The following is a 20,186-nucleotide window of genomic DNA, read 5'->3' as shown; positions in this document are numbered from 1 at the left end:
CATGCATCATGACATACATTGCTGGGATTTTTTTTATTTAAAAGGCAATTGACATGACCTGAGGTACTTGCTTGTCAAGACCTTTCTTGACTGAGGAATTTTGTGTCAGCTTGGAGAAGCTACATTTAGTCTACCTTCATAATGATGCATCTCTAGAGGTGTATGTCAGTTGAGACAAAGACCAAACTGTGTTAGCAGCTAAGGTCTTACATTAGCTACCTGGGGGCATGGTCTATGTTCAAATTGATGACGTACACTCTGAAAATGCACTCAGTGGTTACATTCAACCTGGGTTGAAAAACATTTCTTAACAATGTGTTTTTCCCGAAATCTGCTGTGTCCCATATGAGATGATTACTCATAATCTGGCTCAAGATCTTATTTGGATGGGGTATATGGGGAAATATCCATGTCTGTGGAAGAAACAGGTTGTTTCACAGTTCAAAATAGCGGTTGCACAATAGGAAGCATATAGGCTATATCATGGTAAAGTTCATTTCTATTCAAATAATAAAACCACTGGCCGATTGTGCTAGGGTGAGCAGTCCTCACAAAAGTGTCAATCATACACTGGTCAGATCTGACTCAGGAAAGTGCTGCATATATGTACGAGAAAAGAGAATGAAATACAGAAAAACATATGAGCTAGAAAGGAAATGTGAATAGGGTTGTTATGGTTTAGTCACATAAAAGTATGACTAAATTCAAGAGAAAGGACTAGGCATATTGGAGTGTGGGAAAGTCCTTTAGGCTTTGAAAATAGAGTGAAATCAATATGATGAAGTAGGAAGATAGAGGCTGGCTCACTGTGAATATAGCTCTCTTCCTCTGTGTGTATATTTGTGCATATGTGTTTACTTAGGGTACTTTCACACATTAGTCCATTAACAGAGTCCCAGTCAGAGTGAAGTTGATGCTTTTAACTTGTTTGGTATCTGGTTTGGTTTCACACTGCACATAACTAAAAACAAACCAAAAAGCAAAAGAAATGTTGGCTGAGGTGCACATAAGGCTGAAAACGTACTCATCATATGCTTTCAATCACCAGAAATATGGCAGTGGAACAAAGTAAACAAACTTCCAAGTGTGTATACAATACAGAAAAATCCCTCGACCATGGAGAACACAGAGCCGGCACTACATAAATGATTTGATAAGTATATAAATAACTAGCTTTAAATGTTGTGTGTATTATATCCAGCTTTTCTTTTCTTTTCTTTTTCTTTTCATTTTCTTTTTGTTTCAGCATTACAGTTATCCAGAACACATGGCATTTCTGCAGAATTTCAGCTCTGGCCTTTGGCTCATTTTGCACCTCACAGATCAGCAGTTGACTTACACAAAAGAAATTCTCCCCATAACCCATAAATAATGCTCATATTTTGTTCACGTCCTACAATTCACGGTCAAATCATTTTCCCACTGCAATCAAACTGTGCTAGAATTCACTTGGAACAGGACTGAGAGTTCTTCACTCAAACAAGTTCAGACTGGTTGTTTTGGCGCATCCCGAAGTGTGATTGCTGTGTTCTCACCTGCTCAAACAAACCACACAGAAGGAAAATGCACCAGGGTTCCATTCACATGGACCAAACACTGCATATGTGAAAGCACCCTTAGAAAGACTTCATTACTAACAACAGAATCTTGCACAAAGATGTTAATATGTGGACGGAATGAGCTGTTCTGTAAGACGATCAAAGATGAACGAAGCTTACCTTGGGGCCTTCAGGTCCAGTTAATCCTGTCTCACCATGATCACCCTGGACAGAGAAGAGACAGTAGTCTTAGTGGTAGAACATGCTTACTTATACTCTACTATCTCTTCAGTACATTTTAATAGCTGTGATGATGCAAGTTCATCTCTAGTGTGGAACTCTTCAGATCAAATGGATAACAGATGATTTGGACATTCATTACTATGTTCTGCTGCATTGCATTCAAGATTCATTCATACATTCATGTCTCTTCATCTTAGAAGTGTCTACACTTAAAAGATTTGTCATACGATTTTCATACAATTGGTTTCTATATTCATGAAAACAAAATCAGTTTTGTTTTCATCAGATCATAAATTAATAATCAGAAAATAAATTAATCCATGCCACTTGTGAAACTTACCTTTTGTCCTGGTACACCTGGTTCTCCCTATAAGTAAAAAAGTGAGAGAATTCAATATAGTCATTACAATCCATTGCCGTTCATCTCTTTGCCTGACTGAATACAAAATAACATTAGATTGCATAATAAATGCTCCTATTGAGTTATTTTGCTTGATTTAAAGAGTTTTTGTTGATTTTCAAACGATATTAAGTCGTATTATTTATGATTCGGACCATTTGCAGGGAGTTATTCCTTTATAGTGGCTTGGATATTCACAAGACATGTCTGGCTCCTGCTGATATACACTAGTGTGTTGCTTTTATATAGAGCTCGGGTGTGCTACTTTATGGGCCCTGCATGTTTCAACTTACAACCGTTCAAATTCTCCAATCTAAACAATCCATGGCAATTAATGCATCTGGGGAAATGGAAAATTATCCAACAGCAACACAGACTGGTGAAATGCAGCGTATCCCTTCTGTACTGGTAGCACAAGCATGGACTCTCCCTGTGGCTGAACCTTGCCTGAACCATAGACCTGTTTATAACACCCAGAAAAATGCTGTTGACACAGCTGGACTAAAACTCAAAAAGGTTAAAACTAGGACTCTGCACCAGTAATACTGCACAAGTGGCTATATGTAATTAATTACTAGGTTTGTAAAGTGATTATTAATCAATCTGAATGAGAAACCTTCCTTAGCTGTGTACTGTGTGAGGTCTGACAGATCAAAATATTCACATTTACCAAAGGCAAGAAGTCATTACACGTGTATCTTTAGGCACTTCAGGAGTTCACCACAGTGTTTTGTCCTATTACAATAATGTTTCAGCATTAACTAATATATTTTCTTTATATAAGCTTACCTTCAATCCTGTCAACATCTGCAAATAAAAAAAACAAAAACATTACTAATTAATAAAATACTAAATAAAATGATACAAAATAGTTTAAAATATTTATGCTGTAAAAATTGGTGTCTATAAGAGAAAGTGTTAATTATGCTTTTACTGTACATACCCTCAGGTCTTTTCCTGGTTTTCCAGGTTCTCCAGGTTTTCCCTTTATCATAAAACATAGTTGAATACATCAATGAGACAAGAAATGACTAATAAAATGGTTACATGTATTTACCATAAAGCCAGACATTACCTACAGTAAAAACCTACAAGATTAACCCTAACATTAGGAAGAACATTAGTGATTCTTACCGGTGGCCCATTAGCACCAGTCAGTCCTGGATTACCAGGAGGCCCTGGAGGACCAGGAGGGCCCGGTGGTCCCTGTGCTCCAGGCTCACCCTGCTGAGAGACACATTACAATCTAAGATGGAGAAGCCAATACATATTCTTGTGTACAACACATTCAACATCAGCGTTAGGATCCTTTCACTTTCAATTCCAGTCTAAATGTTAGAGATTTGGAAAACTGGAACTGGAAACTGAATTTACCTGATGAATTACAGAGACTGAATTGGAAAGGCGGCAAACCCTTATGGCTGAGTTGAAGATGAAATTAAAGCATGTTATGGCTTTCAACAAATGGAATTGGGGTCATTTAATTGATTATTCTAGCGGTGGTAATTAAACTTCACTGAGAGAGAACCATGTTTGGAAAACAATTGCAGCCATTGAGTTTTGGCTGTACATGTATGAGAACCATGCCAATGTGGCTTAGGTTCACCTAAAAAGCTTCAGCGCCCTGACCACTGACCAGGAAACCTCTCAATCATACTGTTTTCTCAGGACCCTGTTAACAGTGAGAACCTCAATCTAAGGCATGTTCTGCTAAAAATTTCTTTGGTGTAAAAAAAAAAAAAAAACAGACAGAAGGAGAACTAAATCATAACAAAATCAGGGGTGGATATGGAAATAGAAACTAGCACCAGGCTAGGAAAAAGTCATTATTAAGAAAGAATGTTTTATCTGGCTCGGTTGTTCAATAATTAGATATATATGAGTTCTGGCCACCTAAATTAGACATTAAATATACAAATTAACATTAGAAAAAGAGAAAAATTCTCTTAAAGATTCTTTTTTATAATCTCTTTTAAATTTCCTCTGTGCAGTTGCGGAATTCGGGTAACTCTGTATAACACATCCTAAAATTTAGGAGCCATCTTTTCTTCATTAATTCTTTGACAGGACTTTGGGTAGACATGATTTATTATTCCAGAAGCAGGTTCACTTAATGAATTCATTCCACTATCCCTATCCAGACCAGGCAGCACTCAGCACAGCATGTCCTCCAAGTAGAGCCATTTCCACTTTTTCCCTTAGTCAGTATCCCTCAACAGTAGGTACTATTGTCTCCAAACATGGTACACTATTTTGGCACACTCACACACATATAACTGTAGGAACAATATTGAGGATGGATGCCAGCCGAGGTCGTTCTGTGCCAGGGCTATGTGTATAAGTAGGCCATTACAGTTTGAATGCACAGAGAGGCTTTGAGAGCAGGAAGCAGTACTGGCATGCTCTTATGGACAGTCCTCACTTTCCTGGCAAATAAGCTCTATATCCCATTCTTTTGTTACTTTTAGCCTGACATTATGAAAATTGCAGAATGGAATGTCTGCTTTAGAACTGCAATTTTTGTACTTTATAGGTTTATATAAATGCCAATCAGTTACAATCTTTTCTTTAGTGAATCTGATGCAAATGGATCTTGAGATAACATAATTTGTCTCAATCAGTAGCTTTAAACCCTCTTGACCACTGTGGTTTTAAACCTTTAATCACTGAAAGCACAGGAAAAAACTCTTTCATTTTTGAGCTTTCCAAGATAACTTCCTGTCACTGTGCTAATAATTGCCCATTTCCTTGTCTACAATTACCATAGAGATATCTGGGTGAGGACAGAAAATTTGTCATTTCTTGGAAAGCTTGCTTTGGCACTGGGCTGAACATTCAAATGTAAACGCCCATTGCTTTGAGAAATGGTGTTTCTGTATTTAAGTATGCCAATAAATGCCAAATCGTGACTACAAATGTCAAACTGAGAAAACATTGTAAAATCTCAGATAAATCAGACCTATTTGACTGCAGTTGGAATAGCTCAATAAAAGTGTGGAACAGTTCCGTTGCTGTTCTCACATTTCCAGCACTTAAAGTGAAGGCAAGCAAACACAGTGGTGTCATGGAGGGTTGCTAATGGAACTGGGGATGGGTTTGGCTGGCAGTTGGTGGACAGCAGCTGGCATCCTTGGCAGGGGGTAAGAAGGGTGGCAGAGAGAGATGTACCTTGAGGCGCTTTAGAATTAGAGGGCTTATTGAGGGCATGTTGCGCACGGTGATGGGCAACATCTGCTCAGGTCACAAAGCACAGGTGGGCCGCAGTGCAAAAAGTCACGAGGGCAACAAGTTGACCAGCAGGCCAAAGGAAGGAAACGGTGTCAACGAGATGCAGAGGGGAAAAGGAAAAGAAACAGAGAAATAAATGCAAAAGAGTGTATAACAGGGAAACAGCAAGGCAGGGAGAGTTCAAAGAAAGAGCTCAAGGTGGAAAGGAGAGAAAGAGTGAAAAAGGCATGAGAACTGACAAACAGGACCCAGCAGTCTGAGTTACAGTGGTGAGATAAATATTTTAAATAGGATGCCAAATCATGTGCTGCATCCAAGACCAAAGGGCAGATAATTCAATAGTGTAGATAAGGAGGTGTTTAATTTGAACTGGATTTAGATATCTCAATCCACTGTGGTTTGGTTCCTGTGTCCTGCATCAGTGCTGTGTAGACTTCAGTCTTGCCACAAAGAGAGTTTAGCAACAGACTTACTGTGGCCTGTCCTCCAGCACATGGGTGGACAATACGCCGTTTCTGTTGAGATTACCAGCATTATGAAGTATAGATTGAAAAGTCATTAACCAAATTCCCACTAATCTATAGTAGTCTGCTTATACCCCTTGAATTCCCAGGACCTGTTGGCAAGTACAGACTTGTATTCCTCACTCTCGCAACTTACCCATTAAAAAGATAAAAAGCTTGTACTTGAAGCACTGAAGCTATTTGAAACTTTCCTTTGTTTTGCAATGATTTTATGCATTTAATGTCCCAACACTTGGATATTTAGATTTTAAGATAAAAAATGCATTTAAAGACTAGTCAAACAGTAATAAAAAACACAAAAAAGAAAGTAAGAGTAAACACTGTGCATAAAGAACACTGATTTATTATTGCATGTAATTTGGTGACAGGCTCTTGTGTCTCTCCCCCTGTCTTAGTCAGAGGACAGGCCTTATCTGGTCTCTCTTTGCAGCATGGCTGAAACACACACACACACACACACACACTTCTGGGGATGAGGGAGGACCCGACAAACCTTTAACATCAGAGCCTGACTGGAGCGTAATGCTGCCAGAGTTTTCACTGGATGTCCCTGCTTAAAGTGGCCCACCACACACGCAGACATAAACATATATACACACACACGCACACACACAACCATATGCACATATGAACGCACATACCAAAACATAGACACACAATCACTCAGTGATTCCCATCTCTGTTTTATGAAGTAGTCCTTCCTTTCTTGAAGCGAGTGACCTCTTGGTTCCCTTCAACATAACTGTAACCACCCACTAGCACAGACCTCCCACTTAGAGGCTTGTTTTTGGTGTACTTAACAAGAGTCTTTAAACAATCTGCTGTCTCTGGAACCTGCTTGACGAAAGCCATTTCACTGTTCATTAGAGTTTCATTCCTTGGACACTGAATCTTAATATTTTTAAACTGGTAGTCAATTCACTTTGCAACAGTTTGGAACTTACATGTCATATAGTCAATCTCTAATGCTAAATTCAACAAAGCTTACCCTAAGTTTAATTCTATATAACACTGCTATACCTCAAGCTATTTCTATAAGAAATTTCACAGCAATTAGCAAGGAAATGACTGAACAACAAAAGTCTTTTCCTTGGCACTTATTATCAGAATGAGTTATCAGATATTATTCTGTAAGCTGCTTGTATAATTGTCTTATTTTCAGTAGAACGCTAGCACCCCAGAGAAAGCACTGAGACAGGTAATTACAGCACTCTGTTCATATCTTCTTTGGGTTAAAAAAAGATAAATTATTGAAGCAAAGCAAAATAACATATAAATGCTTGTGGATTCTTGAAGGTTCAAAGTATTCTTTTGCACAGCAAAGTATAAAGCAATTTTTACAAGAAACTCTTTCACTCACCCGATGTGTATAATCACCACACACCCCCTGAAAAACACACATAAACAGGACTTCTAAGAAACTGAAAAATGTATAAAGTAAGTAGTTAAGTATGCAATCAAATCTTGATTGGTACCTTTTCCCCTTTTGGACCTTGTTCACCCTAATAAAAACAATAATAACTGTGAGTGTTTAAATTAACTGTACAAAATGTTCATGAAGTATTAGAGAGTATTAGTGTAGAGTACAATAGTATAATAGTATAAACTAGTTTATAAAATACTTACAGGAAGTCCTTTGGGACCTGGTGGGCCCTGGTAACATTAATACATTAATAATTAATTATTTATTTTTTAAAAATGTATTTGCCAATACATAATACATCACGCAAATTCAACGTAAATATACACATTATATAAACACAATGTTCTTTCCAAAATAAATGAATACAATGTTGATTCTCACACCATTGCAAATGTGTTTCCTATGAATAACCTTTTAAAAAAGTGAAAAGCAGCGGAAATGGGCTCATAGTAAAAACATGAATCAATTTTTCAGCTATTCAGCCTCAGCTATTTGATGAACTAGTCCAGGCCTGGAGTGGACAGCCATGTAATTTGTTTTGGCTAGTGTGAGTGAGCTTCTGTGAACCACCAGCACCCCAGAGCCAAAGAGAGATGGTGCGCACTCTCATGAAGGAGCACCAGATCACTGCTGCCAACAGACTCGAACAAGACAAATCTCCACATAAAAAAAAAAAAATTAAATTATATATATATATATATATATATATATATATATATATATATATATATATATACATACACACACACACACACATGTGTGTGTGTGTGTGTGTGTGTGTGCATATATATATACAACTTTATTTTTATATAGATATATATATATAGTGGTTATAACACAAAGGGCCTTGAATGATGCAGCTGAAAATCTAAAACACACATTGAGATCCAAAGAGTGGAATAGCTTAAAGCTTCCAAAGTGCTATGACGTTCATCCAAAAACACTGGTGCATCTGTTTTTTTTATTGCACCCTGGAAAAATAATTAAATCAGCAGAATGTTGAAACTGAGAGGGAATTTAACAATAAAAAAAGAGAGAATCTAAATCCCAGATGAAGGTGGGTTTGTAGCCTCAGTAAGTTGTGTGTATTTTTTAAAGAGTCATTGTGCTTGTCATAAGCCCTTTGGGGGCCATTCAACCGTGGACCTGACCCCATAAAAGTGCCACCATGATGCAGGGAGACTAACTTTTATTCAAGACACCTTGTAGGAATACCCCACGTTTACAGTAGTTCATGGCTTTCTTTTTCTGGAGACTCTTCAAAAGAAAAGGTTTTTGTGACTATCACCAATAAATTCAGTTGAAATTAACTAGACTGCAGTGCACTTAACGATGGGTAATGTTTCCCTTTGTCAGAAACAACAGCATCATGAATCTATCAAGTTATACGGCCAATAAATCAGACTAAACTGTTTTCTTAGTACAGGGGTGTTACACTGCAGTCCTGAAAGGCCATTGCAAAGTTTACCATTCTGCCTCATTTAACAAAACTGATTCAACTCTTTAGCTAATTACCAAGCCCTTCATGAGATGAATTTGGTGTGCCAGAATAGGGAAAACACTAATCTCTACAGTCCTCTGACCCTCCAGAACCTGAGTGTGACCCTGCTATCCTAGACTCAACAAGCTAAATAAATATCCAGTGTCACAAGCGGTCATCAGAACAAATGGCTGCATTTTATGGACTCTGACGTATTTTTATGATAATTGCTTTTCTGTGTGATTTAAAGTCAGCTTCTTGGTGGGTTAAACCTGCACAATTTCATTATTGGAGTATATAATACATGGCTTTATGAGCACTAGAAGTTACAGTACAAGGATGCTTACCATATCCCCTTTCTGACCATTTTGCCCCTGTGAAAAAAAAAACCCATTCATTTGCCACAGAATTTTTTTTGTCTATTGTTTTCTCATTGCAGAAAGATTTTGTCACTATTATACTAATGATAGCTAATACAAATAGCCAGAATCATTGTCAGCACAGTCAATCTAGTCATGATAAAACACTGTAATTAAAATACTGTACTGACCACCTGCATTTTTGCTGCTAATTAGTATCTTACGTTTACACACTATGCACCTTTACTGTGCCTATTGTCCCATTTAGTAATTGTTGTACTGTGTTGTGCTGTTGCACACATTTGCTTATGTGCACTTTATGTAGTCTTGTGTATGTCTTTGTATTCTTATTTAGTTCTGTTTAGTCTCATGGAGCACTGTGTTGTTTATGTAGCACCATAGTCCTGGAGGAACATTGATTCGTTTCACTTTGTAATTTGTGTATGTGGTTGAAATAACAATAAAGCCACTTCAACTTGAACATGATTGTAACTAGTGTTATCAATTAGCTTTAAATAATTTGAAGAAAATATTTCCTTAATCCTTTAATGCATCAAAGAATCACACATTTTGTACAGAGACTTACAGGTTTGCCATCCAAGCCGATGGGACCCTAAAAAGAAGAGCAGAAAAAGGGAGACTTTAATAAGAAGGCTGGGAGGGAGCAAGACTTACATGGCTGTCTAGACTACTATTTTGACATCATGATGTTTATGAAGAAAAATGTATTTCCTCAAAAGGTCAGGCCAAAGGCATAAGTCAAATATAAAAACCACATATTGGAAGAACACACTGGAAGAACAGTGAAGCTATTGTATTCACTTGGACCCAATGTGTGTGTCCAGCAGATCACAACTTATGGTAATAAACATCTGAAAGGAGTTTTTATGTCTTGGTAGTTTAGTATATAAAATACTAGCATATAAAATAAAATATAATTTAGTTATTTCTTTACATTTATTTCTTTGCATTTCATGTCATGTACCAGTCGAACTTGAACTTAATAACCTGTATTAACCTATTTACAGTAACATTAGCTGAATCACACTGCAAAAACATTACATCTTAGCAAGTGAAAAGATCTCGAATATAATCAAATTTATCTAATATTTCCTATTATAAGATTACGACAAAGCAAATATAACATTATTAAACCTGCTTCTAGTCATCTTTACTCATTTCAAGCTTTAAACTTGCACATTCCATTGGTAAATAATTTTGCTTCTTTCTAATAAATCTTCTTTGTAATGATTCTTTCTTCTTTCTTCTTTCTGCTTTTTTCTAATAATAAATGGTTAAAATTAGCAAAATATCTATAATATATTATATATATAAATCTTATTATCTACAAGCATAATGATCTACCAGCTAATGTTAATAGGTGATCCTGCCCAACAAGGTGGATCACCAAATCATAAAATCATAAAATAAAGCAAGCAAGAAAATGAAACAGCCATTTAAAAATAAACAATATCAGAAGTTAAGAAAATATGGCAACATTACATAGTAATACAATATAATACTGTATGTGGGTGTTCATTTGTATTTTACTGATGCCTATTAATATATTTCATAATGTAAACCACACATGAATACTTACACACCACCACCTATTGTCACTGGACAGGAGTGCACTTTATATTACTTTAGTATCTTACTTTCTGGCAAAACCTAAAATCTTTACTATGTGAAAAGTACAGATGCTTATTTCTCCTTCTTCTTCTTTTATTTTACTTCCGAATATATTATCTACACAATTTTGTTCATTACTGATAAGGTCATAGTGACATACCGGAAAGCCAGGAAATCCTCTAGTGCCCGGCTGACCCTGAATGGAGACACACAAAGAGAAAGGCAACAGCTGAATTATTACATGTACACATCATTCCCACAGTATATAAGCAAACAAAACCACATAGAAAAACACAAATACACATACACACACACACACTCACACAGACACACACACACACACACACACACACACACACACACAAAATAATAATAAGTGATGTGAATTTGGTAGGATGAGGTCAGTGTTAAAAAAAACACTCCCTGTTGCCTATTGGGAGCCCTTTGTGTGGGATGTGGAAACAAAACGCACAATCACAAAATAGAGGATGCTGTGGAATCCTGCATTAGAGCAAACAAAACAAGACACAAATCCAATAAGTGAAAACCAACATGGTAGTCACCAAATTGAATAAGCACATGTCAATTATCATTAGTGCTACATTCCCCTGGACACAATACCAAAGTTGCTTTGCTAGAAAAATCTTTTAGTGCTCTTAAGACAGGAAGAAGTCATTAGATATCCTCAGAAAAAAAGAGGTAATAAGCAGTGAAGGAAAACTAGAAGAAATTACAAGGTGAGTGCAAGTAATGAAAGAGAATATACATCGGGCTCCCAGGTAGTTACTGGGAACATAGATGGGTCTCTCTCCCAGCAGTAATCAACTCTACAGTTGGAAAATGTGAAAATAATAGTTTGGGAGTAAAAAAAAAAAAAATACAATACACAATGTCTGGGACCATGAGCTTTTCTGTGCTGCATGCCTGATACACACCATAAATCGTTTTGTATTTCTGTTGTAATGTTATGGTGAAATACACAACGAACATACTATTACAAAAAAGTACTATCAGTACTATAAAGCAATGGTAGAAACATAAGGACAATATAAGACCTTGTCTGTGTGGCCCAGATAAGGACTCAGTCTCTTCTTTAATCTCTTCATTTATGTGTGAGAAAGCCATTGTAGCAGTGCACTCAGTCAAGTCCACCTGGCTGATTTATAATTTCCGTTGGCCTCTTCACACCTCTCTTTCAAATCAACCCCTGTGGCCCACTCAGCACAAAGCCCACACTCTCTGCTCACCTGCTAGGAGAAGTCCCCTCCTATGGCAATCCTGCTCTGACATTTCCCTGGTCATTGCCATGACCCTGTCTCTCACAGCCTGCTGTCTCCTACTAGTGCCTTATGACTAGTACTACTTGGATACACAGGGGCATGCAATCAGCAAGCTCAAAACCAGATGTCTGGTCCTGCCTAGGGTTAAGCAATCTGTTGGCCCTGCCCTAAGGTATCTCGGGTCTGTCAACCAGGAGCGCTGGGGGATGGATTGGAAAACCGCAGGACGAAGAATGGCCAGAGCGTTTCATGGGATAATCAGAAAGGAAATTGCACTTCTGAATGGGAAACATTACCCTTTTGTCTTCTGTTTGGAATGTGGAGAGAAGATGGGGTGTGGGTGCTGAGTTTGCGACAAGCCCCATTTCATCTGGAGCCCCAACAACTCATTTATAGACACAGTACTCTAGTATGCAATCTAGGGGTCTAGTGTCTGGATCATTATCTTGTAAATTAGGATGTTTTCATTTCTCTCCCTAATGAAGATGAGGTTCCAAATGACCATCATTATAGGCAACTCAAAGCCCTTCAGTGTTTAAATGAAGCTTAAGTATTTCCATACAATCTGCTTTGGGGATTCTGTTTAATTCATCTCCATTAGAGGAGCTACACTGCAGAAGTGAAATGAGCATTTCAGGAAATTTGAGTGAGGAACTTGCAGATTCCTTCCTATAATACTGCTCAAAAATATCACAGAATTTTTTATTTATCCATGCTAAACCAACTAGTGTGCCATAGCACAGAGATGGAGCTGTACATTTGCGAACAATTGAAGTGATTGTCCAAAACAGCAATAACTACTTTAAACAAACTTAGTTCTTCCTCTGCTGGCAGATTCAGAGACTAAGTGAAAGTAATGTGCGGTTTTATTGGTGCCAGTGATGACACTTACAGGAGGTCCTCGTGGGCCAATGATAGATAGACCTGGCTCCCCTGGAGCTCCCTAAGAACAGAAGGAAAGATAGAGATGATCAGAAGTAAAAGAGGAAAGAAAGAGAATGGTGCTGTGTCTAATCTACATTCTGCATAAAATGCCAAATGCAGTATACCAGAAACAGCTCTTTAAACACTCTTTGGCATCTGGTGAAAATTCCCTATCACTAGCCTGTACACAGGCGGTCTGTACAGACTTGCTAAGGAAACATGCATGTATCTTTGTGGTTTGCATGATTTTTGGTATAAAACGTACTCTCATACTTTGAGTGTTGAAAACTGGGAAGGTCAGAGTGTACTGCAGAGTAAACAGAGCAGGCCGCTGCGGACTGGTTCTATGGCACAACTAAGGTAAATTGCACAGTGTCAGCCAGTTTTTAATGGTGTACCCAGCATCCCAGTACAATACCACAAAACTTTGTGGCCAGACAAGAACGTTATCATGTTTCTAGCACTTTCCCTAATTAGCTCTCTCCAATGAAACCTTATCAGGGAGACACCTTTGATGACCCAGTCATCGGTCCAATTACAGGCAATTTTAATGCTTCTGACTAAATTCCTGTTTTATCCAGGGGGCCTATTTGCTTTCAAACTTGGGTTTTGTGTATCTGTAGGCCTTTCTGGCTACTATAGAGGGAAACTGATGAGGTCTAGCAGTGGCCAATTCAGGCCAGAGAAAAAGAAAAAGACTCCCAGGCATTTTTGTTGAAGTTGTGCTCCAAGAGAATCTTACAGAGATCTGTCCAACAGGACAAAGCTTGAAAAGTTGTTAGTAACTGGGAATGGCCAATTAACTCAGCTTTAAGTCCGTACATAATCAGTCAAAGCAGGAGTGAAACCTACCCATAAAACTGGCAAGTAAATAATACTGCAGTTTTCAGATCAACACTAATGACCAAAATGGACTTACTCGATTCCAGTTCCTTCAAGAAAGCCCTTCTGAGAAAAATTAAATGTACTAACAGAGAATCTTGACACAAGCAAGCAATTCATTATTGCTTTGCCTGCTGTTATTTCTTTAATGATTCCCTGAACTTTATATATGTTGCCACTGGAAGGATAGCTGTTGAGAGCTTAAGAACTGTATGCCTCCAGACAGTGTGTACATCTTAAGCTGTTGTTTAGATATGCAATGAAGATCTATACATCAACCAGGATCTGCTGCTCAATCAAGACTTTTTGCAGTAAGAAGCCATAGCTTAACCACAAATGTAAAAAAAAAAAAAAAAAAAAAAAAGAGAGTTTTGAATGAAGTTCTGTTGAAAACCTCCAAACTCACACATTTTAAACAACTCCACTTTCTGACATAATTTTTTCTCCATAATTCCAGAGACTAGTTTCAGTTTCAGAGCTAGTTACTAGCTTAATCATGCTATGCTGGAGCGCTAGCTGTAGATCCTGGATTATTTCCCAACCCAGAGCCCTGAGATAGCCCACATTTCTGCCCTCTTCCAGCTCCCAATACACCTGTACCAGGTACTGTGTGTTCTTGATGAACTGTTTGTGGGTTTTGGAAACTGGGTTTGAACAAAAAGGTTGATTCTGGGGTCCACTGAGTACTGCATTGTAGAAAACTGCACATATGAATCAGATTCTCTCTGACGTTTTTTTTAATTCAGACAACACATATCATTTCACGAGAATGAGAACCCCAAAAACTGCTGGCCTGTACTGACACAAAGGATTGGTTTAGCTACAGGTACATAAATGTCTAAACCTACAACAGAAACTGCTGCACAGTCAAATAACTGGGGCTAAAAAACAGTATCTAGAAGTTCATTCTGCATTCCCAGAAATAACATACATTGGCAAAATTGATATAATATAAAATATTGGCGTATACCAAAATCACAGATCTATTTTACCAACTGGGATTATGAAAGTCTTGAGTAGTTAGTCTTTCTAAACCTCTTCTATTCCAAACATAACACTATTTACAAGAGGGAGTCTTGGGTGTCTGAAACTTCAAGTTTTGGAGAGATGCTTCAGAGTGAAAAAATGCAGGTAATTCAACCATTGTGGGAAATCTCTTCAGAAATGGAGCCCCCCCAGGCCTATTCAAGATAGAGCCCAAAGCCTCCTTGATATAAATCATGATGCCTGCACACACTGTACTCTGGACGGACTAAGCCCCCAAACCACCCACAGTGAGAGAACTCTCAGTTGTGCACAGGCGGGCTGCCGTCCTGCACTTACCTTTTCCCCTGTGTTTCCCTTTAAGCCCTGGTCAGTCACAGCAGACACAGTCACATGCACAGTGTGAAGGAGAGAGACACAGAGAGGAATCAGGGTTAGAGAGGCATGGAGAGGACACAGACATGCAGCAGCCTGAGTGGGGGCACTGGAAGGTTGGGTCAGGGAGAAAGGATACTAGGATAGGAATATTTAATGTGGTTGAGGCCATGGGGGCATGGAAGCACTGGAGCAGAGTGTTGCTGTACACACTGCTAGGCTATGTAATGAATAGTAATGAAAAGTAGATGGGGGCCACTAAGTTTTTACACAGACAGTTTTTGGAGGAGGTCTGCTGGATAAGCAAATACACATTAAAAATACATTTCCTCTGAGAATCTGCAGGACTACGTTGCAGCTTAACACGACGGTGAAATATACGGTGCTTAGTTTAGTTCTGCAAAAACCTGCTATTAAAGAGAATTTGGTTTTTTTAGTCATAAACGGTCCAAATTCTTGAATACCCCAAAGGAACACAGGGGGTTCATTATAAACCAGTCTGTCTGGAGGCCACCACTGTAGCTTTATTATTCAAATAAAGCAGTAATTATATCTTACATGTTCACACAAATGTCAACTATTTACAATTATGGTAACATGAACAGAGGCTAGGTAATACAGTGGGGTTTGATTGTTTAAAAATTATAGTTTATGGCACGTCAGGTCTTTAGAGCAGGTCATATCTTTTACACATAATACAGTATGCTCTGTTGGGATGGAAATATGTCCAAATTCATAAAAACACACAAAACTTATTAAATGAAGAAGGAACTGATGTACTATCCTTCCTAAAGATCCATTTAGGATGGATACTGCTTTGATACTATAAGACACATGCATCACAATCTACTCTTCTGATTAATTAATAAAGCAAAGTCCTGTTTTAGACCCGTTTCAAACACTATAAATTATTTGAGTGGAGATGTTGGGTATTTATCAGCATACAGAGGCATATTTCCTCATCATTACTGAAAAGGATAAATTCTTTATCAGAAATTACACAGATCTTTGTGTTGTAAGCTAATTTACACAAAGATGTGGATATATCATGCCAATTTAACAAAGTCAAAAGTATAGGAATATATTGTTTTAAAAGCATGTACAGATTCTTATGTCAAACTATGCAAAATATCACATATGGTCGAACGTTTGCACAAAAAAGTAAATAGATAACATGACATGAATATGTTCACTTTATAGCTTTCCACTAGCATGCCACTGAGCATTGGTAGCTAATTATTGAAAAGGACATAGCCTGCTTGTACAAACTAACTAGTTGGGCTTAATGCACATTTTTAAATCACTCACCATTCTTCCAGGAATGCCCATTGATCCTTTGTCTCCCTAATGATCAATGCAAAGTCAAGAGTAAAGTAAGAAACAGTAATTCTGATAGAATTTTGAATCAGTAAAACTACTGTTACTAGCAACAGCATCACTTTACAAACAAATCGTAAATTATAGGCCTTTAAGATTGTTTTCCCCCAAACAAGCTCATTTAGTAAGATATACTTTATGTATAATTTAATACTACATTTGAACAAGTGAAGATTGTTTGTAAAGTCAAGCTGGCCAATATTACATCAGTGCAGTGCTCTGGATTCTCAAGCATTATCTTAGTTGTTGGTTGAATGTTGTTGATGCAGACATGCCACAGATGATCTGATCCATAATGGACAACGGCCAAGTATGCAAGGCCAGATTAAGTGCAGACACAGAAAGTTGATCAGAAAGCAAATTTCATCAGTGATTATTTAAATCTGAACAGAAGCACAATGAGGTTAATACAGTTCGGACCCTCACGTTGCATTCAATTAATTCAGTGACATGACAATTGCTAATAGACCATACTGCAGCTATTTATGACTGTTTGATGCTTAGAGTGTGTATTAGAAGTAATACAGTCTTTTTTACTAAACGTATATTCTGACTCTTATGTGGAAAACGGATATATGTACCATCTACCATCTGTATGCAAAACCAATAAATTAACAGTATTCCCCCATGTAGCTGACAATTAGGTGTATATTGTAGAGATTTCAAGGCTATATTTGCAGCTATCATCATTATTTAATCATATTAATCAATGTTACCAATCATCACCTCTATTAGTAAGAGTCACTGCAGCATTATCATATAATTAGTCTTAATTATTTACTTGTCATTTTATTTTTCCCATTTAAATATAGCATAATTATGCCTTTATAACTAATACAAAAACTTCAATATAACCATTGCCTTTGTTAAATTCACTCTATAAAGTTTTTTCTAAAGCTGTTGATGTTTTCCACTACTTTGGCTGGACAGACCACTGGGACTCCAGCTTTTCACTCAGTGTACTATACTTCTGGTGTCTTATTCTAATGTGTGATGATAAAAGAATGAAAAACCTAAAATCACAGGTCAGCAAAGCTATCAAAGCTTAGGCTAAATCATTGAATCTACACTGCCTAGTGTTCCACTTTTCAAGCATATGATCAGTCATCATAGACAAGGGCTGGGGAACTGGGGAAGCTATCAAGGGCCCAGGCAGGGTGGAAGCCAGGGGACCTGATCCTATCTGATCAGAATATGTTCATCAAAAATTTAGGTTTTGTTACAACCCTGGGTATTACGCTCTGCGAACTTCTGTTTGATCTTAATGTTTCTGATATAATATTTTCATATTGGTTGCTATTTATTTACAATTCTATGAAAATGCTACTTATAAATAATGCAATTTATTTGCCTATCTAATCTGACCTCCTGATTTAATCTTGAGAAAATTAGTAAAAGTCCTTGGAGGAAGGTTTACAGAGTCCAGATGGATCTGTCCAGGGTGCTGATTCCAAGAAACTCTATTTCAATTTTATTATGCTGCTCCATACCCCAGTCTCTTCAGACTAAATCCATGTCATATAACTGTAGCAACTGAATGCAATCAGCATTCTGACTATTACAATGCAAAAGATCTGAGAATCTGAGAAAGATTTTTTGTAGCCTGATTTCTTGAACTATCCAATGTTGTTGAAATGTTTATAAGTAACATGCAATACTATATAGAGTACTTAATAGCAAGTTTACATCAAACTCATAGATGTGAAAAATTATATTTAAATAACTAGATATGCTGATAATTACTGATTATACTGTTCTTAAATAAGGCAATAAACACCAAAGTAAATTACTTCATGACTACAACTCATAAAGAACTTAAAGTGATTCTTTAAACTGTCAAGCTAGCATCAGCATCTTCTAACTATTCACTGATCCTTATAATATTCAGTGGGATAGCTTATATAGTGAATGAAAGTTATCTTTACATATAGGAAACAGGACCAGAAATTTCGATTAAAACAACTCAGCATGATCAAAAGTTAAATAAAGTAATCATGCCGAAGTCATCACTCTGCACAAAGGCACACTTTGGTGAATTCATTTAAAGGTATGTATTCATACATGTGCCCATATATTGTATGGAAAACACTTTTCCAGACTGCGCAATCCATCTAAAATATCCGCAGGAGTCATATTCAAACTTTGTCCAAACTTGTCAAACGTCTGAATGAATGTGCTGTTTCTTCCATTTCACCCACTTTTTGGGAGATCTTTATGATTGGGTTTCACAAGCTGAGGTGTCTTGAGTAAGAGTGATTTGCTGTTGTTATAATTGACAGCAAAGAGCTTTAGGTAGCCTCCTTAAAACATGCTTTAATGAAGACCAGGTGTGTTTTAGGTCTTTGTTAGTAATACTAGTATTTCAACAGAAACTCTGAAGAGGACATTAAGGCAGAGTGCGGAAGGGCTGTGAAGATGCGAACAAACGTGCAAAGCAGAGTTTGCCAATGGTAATGCTGGACTGCCTGGGTTTACTGACTTTACATATGTTAAATACATCAATTAACTGAATTGCATTAAAAGAACTCATCCCAAAGACAGCAAGTGTATTTTCACTAAATTGGTTGTTTAACCTTGCTGTTGAAAATAGTCTCACTGTGTATCTTATTGGAAAAGCTGAACTTTGATGTATTGTATGTTTGTATTTTAGAATCTAAAACTCGTAACAGCTTCTCAATAAAATACACTAGAGAGTGGAAAAGTCCTAGACAAGGACAAAGACAGACACACAACAGGACAGTTCTGAGACAATTACCGGAAAGCCAGCTCGTCCAGGAGGACCCTGAAAAAGGGTGAGAGAGATGGGTACAAAAATAAAGAAAGAACCTGTCATCAATCAAACATCCCAACACCCAGCCAAACCATAATAAAATTCTAAATTTATCAGTCTGTTTTATATTACAGGAGATTCAAAATTAGATAAGAGTCTTAAAATTACATTGGGATTTCACTGCGGTAAGGCCTGAGTGTGCTAATGCAATGCAAGAGCACTCCACAAACAGTGAAAACATGCAAACACTCCAACATTGTAAAACTGGCATCTGAAATCTTTTTCCATAACACTGCTTTAAGTTGATATGCCCCATTTCCATTACTAAGAATAAAACTGGAAACCAAATGCTAAACTAAACACTGTGATTTTACTGTGGGGTTTTATATCAACATGAATGTATACCACTCTGAATCGATTTCAGATGCACACACATACAAAAAGCATATCACAGATTGTGTGGTCATGCAGGCAGGGGTTTTTTATTACCCTTAATTTTATATTAATTCCTGTCCTACCAGAAACCTAATTAACCAAAGTTATTTCATCTGAAAAAAGAAAGATATCCAGACTCCCACTGTTATTCTCCTTCTAAAATGTGGGCTTGTGAGATTATACCTCATTACAGCCAAAACTTGATGTTACATCACTCAAATGGAAATATTCTTTTCATGATTGAAAACCATCATGGGACATAGTGGTCATAGATTATTCAACCCTGAGAGTGTGTTTGTGTCTTCTTCTTGGCCTGCTGTTGAGAAAGGGAA

General features: G+C 37.3%; 1 protein-coding gene across 1 annotated transcript in view; it reads right to left on the bottom strand.

Annotated features, from left to right (window-relative positions):
• Positions 1–16,606, bottom strand: part of col13a1 (collagen, type XIII, alpha 1) — a 49,830-nt gene extending 33,224 nt beyond the window's left edge. Inside the window, exons 1-14 of the mRNA XM_053621193.1 lie at positions 16,581–16,606; positions 13,000–13,050; positions 10,988–11,023; positions 9,782–9,808; positions 9,184–9,210; positions 7,560–7,586; positions 7,409–7,435; positions 7,294–7,320; positions 5,883–5,924; positions 3,316–3,408; positions 3,125–3,166; positions 2,971–2,988; positions 2,122–2,148; positions 1,719–1,763 (exon numbers count right to left, since the gene is read on the bottom strand). Of these exons, the coding sequence (XP_053477168.1) occupies positions 1,719–1,763; positions 2,122–2,148; positions 2,971–2,988; positions 3,125–3,166; positions 3,316–3,408; positions 5,883–5,924; positions 7,294–7,320; positions 7,409–7,435; positions 7,560–7,586; positions 9,184–9,210; positions 9,782–9,808; positions 10,988–11,023; positions 13,000–13,050; positions 16,581–16,601 (510 nt within the window). The 5' untranslated portion in view covers positions 16,602–16,606. The remainder of the gene's footprint in view (positions 1–1,718; positions 1,764–2,121; positions 2,149–2,970; positions 2,989–3,124; positions 3,167–3,315; positions 3,409–5,882; positions 5,925–7,293; positions 7,321–7,408; positions 7,436–7,559; positions 7,587–9,183; positions 9,211–9,781; positions 9,809–10,987; positions 11,024–12,999; positions 13,051–16,580) is intronic.
• Positions 16,607–20,186: the final 3,580 nt, after the last annotated feature.

The sequence above is a fragment of the Ictalurus furcatus genome, chromosome 3 (assembly GCF_023375685.1).
Source record: "Ictalurus furcatus strain D&B chromosome 3, Billie_1.0, whole genome shotgun sequence".
Taxonomy (NCBI): domain Eukaryota; kingdom Metazoa; phylum Chordata; class Actinopteri; order Siluriformes; family Ictaluridae; genus Ictalurus; species Ictalurus furcatus.
The sequence above is the reverse complement of the archived record's forward strand: the minus strand, read 5'-3'. Positions and strand labels throughout refer to the sequence as shown.